Consider the following 13,814-nt stretch of genomic DNA (forward strand, 5'->3'; position numbering starts at 1 on the left):
CACACTGGAGTTTGTAAACCCGTCATGCAACAAGATTGACGTTCATTTGAAATGAAAAGAGAATGCTGGACAATCACAGCAGGTCTGACAGCCTCTGTGGGGAGAGAATAGAGCCAACGTTTCGAGTCTGGATCCAGACTCGTCACCTCTCCACAGATGCTTGTCAGACCTGCTGACATTTCCTGTTTTTGTTTCAGATTCCAGCATCCGCAGAATTTCACCTTTATCTCTGTAGAAGTTTGTAACCTTGGCAATCTTGCCTTGTAAGTCACAAGACTACATGTTACGATGGAAGATCACAGTGGAGATTTTCAATTGAGGAGGAGCTGAAATTATGAAAAATTTGGGCGACAGGGGTTGCCGGGGGGGGGGGGGGGGGGGCGCGGGGCGGTGGGGAAGAAATAAGCGAAAAGGAAATGTGGATGAGAAATATTTTTGACATTTGACAAAAGCATTAGAAATGCAATGTACTGATATCCAAACCAGCTGAAACTGACCGAGCAACAATGTTTGATGCTATTTATCAATGTAGAAATAAAAGCATTTGCTGGTATGTCACAAACTATTGTTTTTAAAATGTTGCCAGCCTATAACGTGGGATTATGTTCATTCTGGTTATTAACGTGGTTGCTAATTGCAATCACCCACAATTGCACCACTTTGAAAAAATATTTTTGGATAAACAATTGCAGGGAGACTTACCGCACAGCGCCTAATCCTGGCCAGCTCAGGTCCTCGATGTATGTCAGGCCAGCTGTCTGGTAAACCTCCTGCTTAAACTCTTCTCGGAGCTGTAGGGTGCTAATTAGAATGGGAATTTTTGCTTTCAGACATTCAGCCAATTGGTCCACATGTTCTGGTGTAGTGTTCAGGACTAAAGGAAAGAAAGAAGATAAATTGTCTTTCAGAAACTCTTGTTTACATGATAGCTAGGCAGTAAGTGTAACTCAGTGAACAACACGCAAATTATATGGCTTATGTGACAACTGATACATTATCTGTCTCACATTTAGTCAGGTATGCAAATGTTCAACACTGGAGTGCATTAAATGTGGTAGCGATATTGTATTCCACGATATTGTATAGCGATATTGATATTCTACAAGCCTCTTGTTTAAAAAGGGCCATTTAAAGCAAAGATAATCTCTGATTGAACTTTCTTTTTATTCATTCTTGGGACATGGGCATCGCTGGCTGGCCAGCATCTGTTGCCCATCCATAATTCCACCATCTGCCGTGGCGGGATTCGAACCTAGGTGCCCAGAACATTAACTGAGTTTCTGGATTAATAGTCTAGTGATAACACAACTAGGCCATCGCCTCCCCACGAATATGACGATTTGATACAAGAATTCAATATCTGTAATGTACTGATAAGATACACCAGAACATTCAACATAATTTTAGCTCAGGATAAACAAATTAGCAATAAAGTCAAAGAGAAATGGACATGGGATTTGTAGCCATTGCTTGCTCAAGTCCAGATAATTTACTTTGCAAGATAAGTGCTAGTATTGTTAGAACCCTCACACAGCATGTACAACCCTTTTCTTAATATTTTTGTAGACACAATATGTTGCAGAAAGCTAACAAAACCAGCATCAGCTAAACTTTCACCCAGACTAGGTTTCATACAGGTATAAATTCAAGTAATTTGATGCAAAAACAGGAAATGCTGGAAAATCTCAGCAGGTTTGACAGTGTCGGAGAGAGAGAAAATAGAGCCAACATTTCAAATCAGAATGACCCTTCATCAGAGATAATTTGATGGTGTGCAACACTATTTTACAGAGCTCAGGTTTTTTGTGGAAGCTTTGGAGAGGTTTCAGAAAAGATTTACCAGGATGTTGCCTGGTATGGAGGACATTAGCTATGAGGAGAAGTTGGAGAAACTTGGTTTGTTCTGTCTGGAGCAATGGAGGTTGAGGGCGACCTGATAGAAGTCTACAAGATTATGAGAGGCATGGACAGAGTGGATAGTCAGAAGCTTTTTCCCAGGATGGAAGAGTCAATTACTAGGGGGCACAGGTTTAAGGTGCGAGGGGCAAGGTTTAAAGGAGATGTACAAGGCAACTTTTTTTTTTACATAGAGGGTGGTGGGTACCTGGAACTCGCTGGGAGGTAGTGGAAACAAATATGATAGCGACTTCTTTGGGGCATCTTGACAAATACATGAATTGGAAGGGATGGAGGGATATGGTCCTCTGAAGGGTAGGAGATTTTTGTTCTGTCGGACAGCATGGTCGGTGCAGGCTTGGAGGGCCGAAGGGCCTGTTCCTGTGCTGTAATTTTCTTTGTTCTTCTAAGAGTAGGAGACTGCATGCTACCGTGGATTGCAACCCAATATTGTCCTCTCACTGTCATGAGCGTAAATTCAGAATATTCAGAGGCTCGGAAAATCCTCTGTATAAGTAAAGCTTTCCATAGTGTGAAAAGAATGGACTGATATTAGAACATAGAACATAACAGCGCAGAACAGGCCCTTCGGCCCACGATGTTGCGCCGACCAGCTTTTTTAAAAAAAAACACTAACCCACTAATCTAAACCAATCCCATTTCGTCCATAAACCTATCCACAGATCTCTTAAACGCCCCCAAACTAGGCGCATTTACAACTGCAGCTGGCAGGGCATTCCAATCCCTCACCACCCTCTGGGTAAAGAACCTACCCCTGACATCTGTCCTATAACTACCCCCCCTTAATTTAAAGCCGTGCCCCCTCGTGCTAGCTTTCTCCATCCTAGGAAAAAGGCTATCACTGTCCACCCTGTCTAAACCTCTAATCATCTTATATGTTTCATGTTTATTGTAGAACACTATCCCTGAACCTTGGGTTAACTTAATCATCATAAAAAACAGATAAATGTATTTACACAATGAAGACAAATCCTTCACTGCAAAACGTGAACTCATAAAAAATATCTAATCAAGTCTCTTTACTCACCTGCTGCTGTCATCAGCGGGCTAAATCGTATACACGTTCCCTCATCTTCCAACTCGACAACATCTACACCACTGGTTGGAACCAACTGTCCAAGCTGCTCCCCTAACTGTTGACAGAAACACAGGGTATAATTCCATGACTATCTATGAAAAGATAATGCACTTTATGAACTCACTTCAAATAGCCTGAATATTTTAACTGATTCATTTTGGGCACTGATTTAACTTTTAATTACAGATCTGCAAACGTTATATAATCTACAGTAAAGAAGGAGGCCATTTGGCCAAACGATCCCACCCAGGTCCTAACCCCATAACCCAACATGTTTACCCTGCTAATCCCCCTGACACCAAGGGGCAATTTAGCGTGGCCAATCAACCTAACCCGCACATCTTTGGACAGTGGGAGGAAACCGGAGCACCCGGGGGAAACCCAAGCAGACACAGGGAGAACATGCAAACTCTGCACAGAGAGACCCAAGCTGGGAATCGAACCCGGGTCCCTGACGCTGTGAAGCAGCAGTGCTAACCACTGTGCTACCGTGCCGCCCAAACCTTCAAAACCTTCAGACTGAATACCTACCCAGCGATTCAGAGCATCATTGGTTTCCCTCTCATTGCTGTCCTTTGTGGATTCCTGAACTGCTGCACTCTGATACTGAGCGCCATCTAGAGCTGAAAATGTGAACAGAAAAACTATAACAGAGCTCTCAAATACTTGGCAAGTTTTCTAAAGTTAAAGTTTATTCATTAGTTGCAAGTAAGGCTTTACATTAACACTGCAGTGAAGTTACTGTGAAAATCCCCTAGTCGCCACACTCCGGTGCCTGTTCGGATCAATGCACCCTAACTAGCACGTCTTTTAGACTGTGGGCGGAAACGAAAGCACCTGGAGGAAACCCACGTAGACACGGGGAGAACGTACAAATGCCACACAGACAGTGACCCCAAGCCAGTAATCGAACCTTGGTCCCTGGCGCTGAGGCAGCGGTGCTAAGTACTGCTGACCCCTGCACTGGTTTGGCATTATAAGTGATGTACATTCTTTGTTAACTAGTGAATGCTGTACCTGGGAAAGGATGTCACATCTGACTCTGACCCTGTGATCATCAGATGTCTGCAGTAGGCACCCATGGAATTTGAAGAGTGGGTACTGATGGCCATCCGTCCTTTTATCAATAGTGAAACAGATTGTCAAATTTATAACGGGCACCAATGGAGATTGACGAGCAGGAATTATGGAATTGAGTGAACAGGATGACGTTCTGGATGAGTAGGAGTTTGTAACCAGTTGAGCTCAAAAGGTCCAGTAAGTGTGTGTCAGAAAAATGAGGTTCCTGTATACAGATATGGATAAGGGTTTCAGTAAACATGGGCATCAATAGGAGTGAAAGCTGTTGTTACAGAAATAGAAATAGGGAGCTATGGTGATGGAATTTGCCCTAGATTTGCCAAAGGCCTACAGGAAAAGCAGCGCTGTAGCCACCAGCCCCTGCAGCTTTCTCCACCGTAACATTCAGGACATTAAAATTACACAATTTAGGGCAGTCCCACATCACCATGGCAGGGCACTTGAGCCTATCCCGCCAGCAACCTCGATTCTCGAAGATCGGCTACTACTTGTAAAAGCTGCCCCGGCCTGCATGTGGGGTTCGAGACTCGATTTGGGTCCAAAAGGATACCGAAACTGCACAATATTTATTTAGCCCAAGTCAGCAACCGGGAGAAAGGAATCTGAAACTACAATGCAAACTTCCAGGAGTCTGCGCTGTTCACCAGTATCCGGTTCTGGCAGGGAGAATGCTTTAAAAACAGATTTTGGGCTCCGTATGTATGAAATGAGCAGCTCAATGGTGGTTTTAGGAAAGTAGCAAGCATGCCGGATTAGGTTGGACATAGAATCCTACAGTGCAGACGGGGGCCATTCGGCCCATCAAGTCTGCACCGACCATAATCCCACCCAGGCCGTATCTCTGTAACCCCATGCATTTACACTAGCTCGACCCCCAACACTAAGGGGCAATTTGGCATGGCCAATCCACCTAACCATCACATCTTTGGACTCTGGGAGGAAACCAGACACCCAGAAGAAACCCCTGCAGATACGGGGAGAATGTGCAAACTCCACACAGACTGTGACCCGAAGCTGGAATTGAACCCGGATCCTTGGCGCTGTGAGGCAGCAGTGCTAACCACTGTGTCGCCAACATGACATCTTAACAGGGGTGTCAAGTCGCCGGGTCCCTGTATTAATCAAGTGCAGTGTGACTCAATTTCTACCCCATTTTGTGCATCACAGTATAGGAATTAATAGTGAAGAATGCAAAGTGCACACACGCTTATCTTTAAAACTTTATGAAATTCACTATGGAATTCGAACAGCTGGACAATCACTGAGGGATTTGAATTGTGGCGATTCTGAACAAGTGCAACTAAATCCACGAATAGAATGTCCCCTGGTTCCCGTGATGTTGCTAAAGTCCTCACTAGCTTTTAGTCTTTGTTACAGGAGCTGGATCCGGATATGGTATCTGGCCAGCAGTTGGAATCACTTATGACCTTATTTGGGCACAGGGCACACAACAAACAATACTGTTTTTGACCCAAAGGATTTAGACATAACAATTAATGAGAAATCCTAGAGAGTAATTGCTGCCTGTTCCCGAAACGGATGCCTGAGTTGGCAGACTCCCAGTTTGATCATGTGAAATTTGTTATTCTTCTAACAAAAATCATTCATGCCACTGAGTCACTTTTTTGATCTGGCAATGTTGGAGGAAAGATGATAAGTTAAGATTATGGTGTTAAAATAATTGTACTCTAGACCCATCTTAAAAGAGAGCCTTTAAGACTATACAAATAAACCTGGTGTAAATAACCATCTCTTGGAGATTTCCATATACTATTTTTGCCTAGACAATTGAAAAACAACTAAACAAAATAGGGCCAGTAGCAAATTTGTTTGCCAAATAGTTCTTTGCAATTTCTAATGAATTTTATTGTGAAATAAACAGGAATTATGTTGTGAAATTGTAATTAGAGGTCGCTCTCCAAACAGTGCAGGCTTTACATGTACAGGTAATTCCGACTGTTCAAGCGATGCAATGTATCAGGATGCTATTTTGTTTACTAGGAAGTTTCCATTTTCTAACACACCATGTATTCTGAAATTGCACACACTGCTGAACATGTAGAACCTCCTCTGTACGGGTAATAGGAACAGTAAAGTTTCCCCTTTACCTTCCTGCCTAGATCCAATGTCCACATAACAAGTGGTTGATTTTTTTGGTTCCACTTGCGACTTGTCCAGATTGAACTCCAGCCCAGTGCGGTGCTGGGACAAGAGCAAGGATTGGTCACAACCCTGAAAGTGCAGGTCTTCCCCTTGGCAAGGCTGTATACTAATGTGGAGAAACCTGCAGGACCAGCTGGTCACTGGTCTCCATGCAACAACCAAAATGCTCCAGGACCCAAAGAGCTATTGAAAGCTAACAGTGAGTTATTGCGGGAATGTGGAACTGAGCCACGACAGATCAGCCATGATCTTATTGAATGGCGGGGCAGGCTCGAAGGGCTAGATGGCCTACTCCTGCTCCTATTTCTTATGTTCTTATTTGGCGTATTATTCCACTTGAGAAAGTTATCCAAGATCCTCTTTTCTAGAGGAGTTCAGTCACATGTTCTCAGCAGTTTTTTGGAATGCAAATGCAATCTGAATAAAGGGATCAGCTTCCAAAAACAGGATAATCCCCTGAAAGTGCAGAGGTTCACACAATTGTAACAAGCTTTGAACGTTCCAATACTCTTTTATTTATACTGAAGGTTGAAAACACGAGGTACGTACAATGCCTTCCAATATACCAAGTGGTAGCAAATAGCACTGGTTGAAATAATTGATATTTGTGAGTGTTAGAAATAAGATGTCAGTTTAATTTGTGTTTCTGCCTTGTGTGGAATAACTTGACAAAGGTAGATAAACGTGTTTTGATGCTTAATCTTCTTTACTTGTAAGTGTAAAATATAGAATACAACATGGACACAGAACCTGGTGGCAGCTATACACAGGTCCCTCACGGCAACAATAATAACACACACAAGCTCGTGCATCTGATGATGGGAGTCACGCGTGCTCACACTTAGTAAAGACACCAGTATATATATTCTAATAGTAAGGTGTCTCACAACACCAGGTTAAAGTCCAACAAGTTTACTTGGCAGCAGGAGCTTTTGGAGCGCCCCTCCTTCATCAGGTCAATCACCTGATCAACGCCCTTTTTTGTTGCAATGGTGAAAGACAGCATCTATGAATTTACAATAGTTTGGACAGTGTGTCCCCCGCACCTGAAACATTCCATTGCTTTTGCCCTTTTGAATAGATTTTGCCACTTCCATTCATGAGATTTTTTCCAGAGCTTATTTGAAAGTCAGCGTGGCTTCTCTCAACAGACTGACACTGTACGCAGTCCTCGTTAATGCCACAGACTCCTACAGCATGTCCTCCAACACCGCCCCAAACTCTCAATGTTCAGAGAGTTGTCTTAATTCAGCAACAAAGATGTGGAGGTGTCACTCCACTCACCTGATGAAGTGCTCCGAAAGCTCATGCTACCGAATAAACTTGCTGGATTCTAACTTGGTGTTGTGAGACTTCTTACTTCAGCAACAAAGTTAGTGTCAGACTGTCCCATCTTATGAAATTCACTATGGAACTCGAACAGCTGGACAATCACTGAAGGATTTGAATTGTGGCGATTCTGAACAAGTGCAACTAAATCCACGAATAGAATGTCCCCTGGTTCCTGTGATGTTGCTAAAGTCCTCACTAGCTTTTAGTCTTTGTCCTGCACACACTCAGGAAAACTGAGTGCTTTGTAGCCTCATCCGTGACTCCATTCACCATGAAAAAGTGCTCCAACCTTTCCATATAGGAAGTCCAGTCGCTGTTCTCTTCCACAAACTCACTGACAGTCCCAAGCATAGTCATAGTGCTGCTAACTTGTCTTTCATCGGTGAAATCTCAAACCTGCTGGTCAGAGCCCTTGACCGCCATTCACAAGGGGACCTAGCTAATCACTGTGCAAAACTTTGTGTTGCAATGCTGAAACTCAAATCATCTTCTTTATTTTTCTCCCCATTGTCAAAAAGATGTGGTAACTTGACAAAGGTAGACAAATGCATTTTGATGCTTGATCTTCTTTAATCACAAAAATACAATAAACAACACAGCATGGGCACAGAACCTGGCGGCAGTTATGCACGGAGCCCTCAAGGTTACAATACAGAAAGAGGCCATTCAGCCCATCGCGTCTGCATCCACCACAATCTCACCCAGGCCCTACCCCCATATCCCAACATATTTACCCACTAATCACTCTAACCTATGCATCTAAGAACACTAAGGGCAATTTTAGCATGGCCAATCAACCTAACCCGCACATCTTTGGACTATGGGAGGAAACTGGAGCACCACGCAGACATGAGGAGAATGTGCAAACTCCACACAGACAGTGACCCAAGCCGGGAATTGGACCCAAGTCCCTGGAACTGTGAAGCAGCAGTGCTAACCACTGTGCTACCATGCCACCCAATAATAACCTGCATAAGCCATGCCACTAATGATGTTACTCACACATTCTCACACTTACTAAAAACATTAATACAGTCATTCGAGTAGGAAGATGCTTTGTGTACCCACTATAACAGCCTAACAAAATGGTTCAAATTTCAGTTGGCTCATGTTAAACAAAGGCGCCCGTATATCTGTAGGTTTTGGTTTCACTTTAACTTGGGTAGCCCTCATGATTGGTATATCTGTAAAGATGTAGTGGGAGTGAATCTTTTCTTGTTTAATAAATGTTTTATTCCTTTGTTAAAAGTTAATAAGGCAATTCTGCAACTCTGTTCATTCATGGCAAAGCAAAAAATGAAAGTTATGACTCAATGGGCCAAATGACCTCCTTCTGCACTGTAGGGACTCTATGAGGCCAGGGTTCAGCTCTGGGATCTGACTGTCCAGTAGTATCAGTTGGGATTGTAACAGCAATAGCAATTATTAGAATCAGGGTGCAGATACCATCCTATCCCACAAAATATTCCAACCAATAGTTCCATAACATTCTTTATGTTCACCTGAACAGGCAAATGAGACCTTGGTTAAAGTCTCATTTGAAAGCGAGCATTGCTGACAATGTTCTAAAGTTTCAACCTAGATTATGTGCTCAAGTTCTAGAGTAAAGTTTAAACCCAGTACCTCTGTCACTGTGACACGTGAGCAACCACTGAGCCAGGCAGACACATAATCAAGTACTGCTGAGTACACAATCATTACAGCACTATTAAACTTCAATGGCACAGTGATTAGCAGTGCTGCCTCATAGCGCCAGGGACTCGCATTCGATTCCTGGCTTAGGCGACTGTGTGGAGTCTGCATGTTCTCCCTGTGTCTGCATGGGTTTCCTCCGATTTCCTCCCACAGTCCAAAAGGCGTGCTAGTTAGGTATATTGGCCCTCAATGTACCTGAATAGGCGGTGGAGTGTGGCGATTAGGGGATTTTCACGTGAATTTCATTGCAGTGTTAATGTAAGCCTACTTGCGATTGAAATAAATAAACTTTAAACAGAGTCAAGGGTCCATTGATTGTTCTTGAACCCACAAGTAACTGACAGCCATGGAGATTTACGGAGCAAAATATCTATGTGTGCGACATGAACAATATGAGGCTTCGTACCTGATGCAAGGTGCTCCTGGATGAATCTGAACACTACCACGGGAGAGTTAAATTCATCTTCAACCTTGTAATAATAATAAAACAGCAGATATTAGCTACCTATTATTTTAATGAAGGAATACTTTGACAATTTGCTTTATGGGCCCAACTATTTTGCTCAATAAAAATGCACAGATTTAAGCAAAATCTTGCTCCAATGGCCTTTGGGGACAAGTTTCAATCACCAATTAAAGCAGAATTTTTATTTTCTGGAGCGTTGCAGTAAGCTGAGAGGACTGGTTCTCTGCCAAACATATTGGACCCAATCTTTGACTGCAAATAGAAACAAAAACATGAAGGGCCCATAAAACAATTTCCAATTTCTTCATCAGAGTCTTTCCCCTCTATTCTACTGCAATGCCCATTTCACACACAAAGAAGCAACATGTCACCCAGAAGTAGTAATAAAAAGCCTTTGACATTTACCACTTTTGTGAGTTGTACCCCTGGTGAAAAGTTAGAAGATTGCAAGCAGCATAAAAAATAATACATTATAATCTAAACAAATATTTACCAAATATAGTCCAAAAATACCAATTATACAAACATAGCACCCATGCACCATTGATCCATTAAATATCTCCCATTATTTTATTTAATGCTCACCACACTAAGCAAAATGTTCACTACACAGTTAACCTTGTAGTAGGAGTAACTAGATAACTGGTTGGCAGTCAGGTGAGTAGGCATAACTTAAAAAAAAACACAGCTTGCTTACTGAGCAAGTGAAGGACTCCACACGGGTGCAGCAGACTCACTTGCTGAACATGTAGATTTGTTCCCAGTAACTTAACACTTTTTGTTTATTTGTTTATGGGATGTGGGTGTCGCTGGCTGGGCCAGCACTTAATGCCCATCTCTAACTGCCCTTGAGAAGCTGGTGGTGAGCTGCCTTCTTGAAATGCTGTTGTCCATGAGATGTAGTAGCTACAGCCACACTGCTGTTTGGGAGAGAGCTCGAGGATTTTGACCCAGAGACAGTTAAGGAACAGTGATGAATTTCCAAGTCAGGATGGTGCGCAGCTTGGAGGGGAACTTGCAGGTGGTGGTGTCCCCACGCTTCTGCTGCCCTTGTCCTTCTAGATGGTAGAGGTTGCAGGGGTTAGAAGGTGCTGTCAAGAACAGCCTTGGTGAGTTGCTGCAGGGCATCTTGTAGATGGCACACACTGCTGCCACTTTGAATTTCAGCCAATCAGGAGGGAAATGTGGGTCTCAGCTTTGGAACGTGGCAAGGAAGCAATGGAAAATGGATAAATCATAAATGTTTTCTTTCTAAAAATGAGGAAATAAAGGTAAAAGACAAAATCATAAGGTGAAACATTTGTTATCCCAATACCGAGGCAGGAAGATTAAAGATTTTATTCATAGTCTGGGTAAAATTAGATTCTGACCCTCAGCCTGTGCAGAATTACTCTTTAAATACGACAGTCAAACAAATGTACAAGTTAGCTTCAATGTCTTTGGGTTTAGGTAAAGAAAAATTCGGCAAAGTTTGCTGCTCTCCTGATTACTAAGCAGCAACCTCTCCTGGATGTTGCTGTGTAGACCTCAGGCAAAGACAGTACCAAACTGTGACATTCCCAGTAACGGGCTATCCTGCTGGCACTCACCGTCATGGCTCACACATGAAAGGCCAATTGGACGAGGTACCAGAGGGTGATCGACGTCCAGCAAGGAATTAATGTCTTCACGAAAGGGAAGGAAAGGAGAGAAAATTGGCAGGAAAATAAATAAAATAGCAAGAATTAGGTCATGAGACTAGGAAAGATAGATGAAGCTCAGTAAGAGAGGCAGCACACAAGATCTGTTCTTATATACGATTTAGTAGCATGACGTAAATTATACAGTATTTGTCATTATTGTCATCTCCTGCATCAATTTCCGCTCCTGTCCAGAAAACTTCGTAATTTGGTGGACGAACTTGTAATTTGAGTTTCTCCTAAGAATATGCGCAATTACTTAAATAGTAACTGGATAAACCTGTTTATCTACACACGCTTTCACTACCCTTCCCATCCCAAACCCATGCTGGTCCTCATTCCCAGCCTTTTCCTTGTTCACTGCCTTTGTCCTACCCTCTGGCACCTCCTTTCTAAGCTGGTAGTTGCTTTTGCCTTTTGTAATTTTCCTATGCCTCCACAGAACCACACTCCAAGTAGCAAAACATCACATTTATGTTTAAAATACCATGCAAATCTATTCTACAAAATATGCGCAGGTACTTACATAGTAACCAGATATACCCGTTTATCTACACACCCTTCCACTAAGTCGCAACACTTACGCCCATTGTTTTCAGTGTGAATCATTCCTTTCGCTAGATAGGAACCAATGAAACTTTCACACTGTATTGTATCGGGAGTGGCTCTGGACAGGAATCGGAATAGCAGCTAGTTTTTAAGTTACCTGACTGCAAAAGTCATTTTGCTAACCCTAATTGCAGGTTTGTAATTTATCCAGATCCACACCCACTGCCAAACAATTTCAATCACTCCACAGATTGCTTAACACTTTGCCATTGGATAGAACTTTGATTATATTTTAGCTTGCATATAGAAATTTTTTAAAATCCAAATAGTCTAAAAATGCAGAGTACAAATCTCTGAAAATAACAGCATAATTGAAAAATTAATTCCTTGCGCCGCATTTTTGGTCACTTCTCAGAGTGGTCAATGTTTTGAAATTGTAGTGCTATGAAGGCAAAGGGTTATTATAGATTTTAATTGCATTTTGAACTTCTTTACCTGTGCTATCACTTCAGATATGGCAACAAGACAAATTGTTTAAACAGAATGCATACAGAATGTTTTTTGGTATGTCAAAGGCCTTTCATTGCCATGCAACAATTAAAATTGTTCTTCAATATTGTCAATGTCACTTCTTTTTACCACCAGAGCAAACAAAATGAAGATCCTATTTATTGCATGCACATTACATCATGCACATGCAGTAAACCATAGTTTCGTTTGATTGACACAGGCCATGAAATGAGCATTCCAAGTCAAGTACATGAGTCAATGGAAGAACAGCCACAGTGGGGGGTGGGGGGGTTGGAGTTTGCACATGGTCCATTTGCAGTCCAAATAATTCTCTAACAAAGATATAAAATATACTGTGTTCAATGCAAAGACAAACAACTCCGACTGAGCAGTTCACGTAAGCATATCATTTTGTAGCACTGGTTAGGAGACAGCTGTTTAGGAATTACTGCAAATAATTGCTGGGATTGTAATAAGTTATTTTTCGTGCATGTAAAGGGCACCTGTACAGTTCCAACAAACTTTTAAATGGGAAGCTGAGACAAGACAAGGCTGCAGCCTCACAATCAGTCATTAAATGAGTAAAACTGCAAAGATTTATTGTAGGTCTATGAATGCATTTTGAATGCATTGCAGTCGTTTGTTAGAGGTAGAAGGGTAATAAAAATGAGTGCAACACTGAGCTCAAGTGTGTTTGATGCAAAGTGACAAATACAATAGTCCCAGACATTATTCCTGATGGTTAATCAAGTTTCCAAAATGCCACAGGGAAATCTTTTACAAGGCCTGACAGACAGATGGTCAAAAGCTGATTTTAAAAAAAAATCAATATGATAAGAATGAAGAATGAAAAACAGATGCAGAAAACCTTAAGATAAAATTGCAGCTTCTTCCACTCAAGTTGAGGAATATTACTATTTGGGAATTGGAATGAGCTCTCCCAGGTCAGAAACAGCACAGAAGGGCAATCCCTTTACTTTGTCTAACATTCCTTAGTTCCAATCCTTGCAGCAACCAGCATGACATATATTTCCATTTCCCAAAGCAGTTCATGCTAGGGCCTTTGAGTGAGCTGATAGCTAATCCTGAATTAGACTCAGGTTCATTTGGTTTTATACTGAGTTGTTCAAACACATCATGTGAAGAAAGTATTTTCTTTTAGCCAGCCTGGCTAGGTTTGAACTGGGGCAAGAGGCCAGTATCAAACCTCCTTAGTTTTCAATACAGTTATTCTACACAATATCTTAAAGTGAGACTGGGCATTTTTAAAAATCATTTTCCCCAACTAGCAGCTAATTATTTAAGATGGTCAGCTGATGGCAGATAATGCCTCACCACCGGTAGA

General features: G+C 42.1%; 1 protein-coding gene across 4 annotated transcripts in view; it reads right to left on the reverse strand.

Moving 5' to 3' along the window:
• The window catches only part of pdxdc1 (pyridoxal-dependent decarboxylase domain containing 1), a 71,187-nt gene that overhangs the window by 14,991 nt on the left and 42,382 nt on the right, over nucleotides 1-13,814 (reverse strand). For all 4 annotated transcript variants that reach the window (XM_080207014.1, XM_080207013.1, XM_080207016.1 and 1 more), the window contains 4 exons: nucleotides 9,672-9,735; nucleotides 3,527-3,618; nucleotides 2,945-3,050; nucleotides 703-874 (listed from right to left, as the gene is read on the reverse strand). In XM_080207014.1, coding sequence (XP_080063140.1) covers nucleotides 703-874; nucleotides 2,945-3,050; nucleotides 3,527-3,618; nucleotides 9,672-9,735 — 434 coding nt within the window. The remainder of the gene's footprint in view (nucleotides 1-702; nucleotides 875-2,944; nucleotides 3,051-3,526; nucleotides 3,619-9,671; nucleotides 9,736-13,814) is intronic.

Source organism: Carcharhinus amblyrhynchos, chromosome 18 (genome assembly GCF_965287045.1).
Source record: "Carcharhinus amblyrhynchos chromosome 18, sCarAmb.v2.hapA, whole genome shotgun sequence".
Classification (NCBI taxonomy): Eukaryota; Metazoa; Chordata; class Chondrichthyes; order Carcharhiniformes; family Carcharhinidae; genus Carcharhinus; species Carcharhinus amblyrhynchos.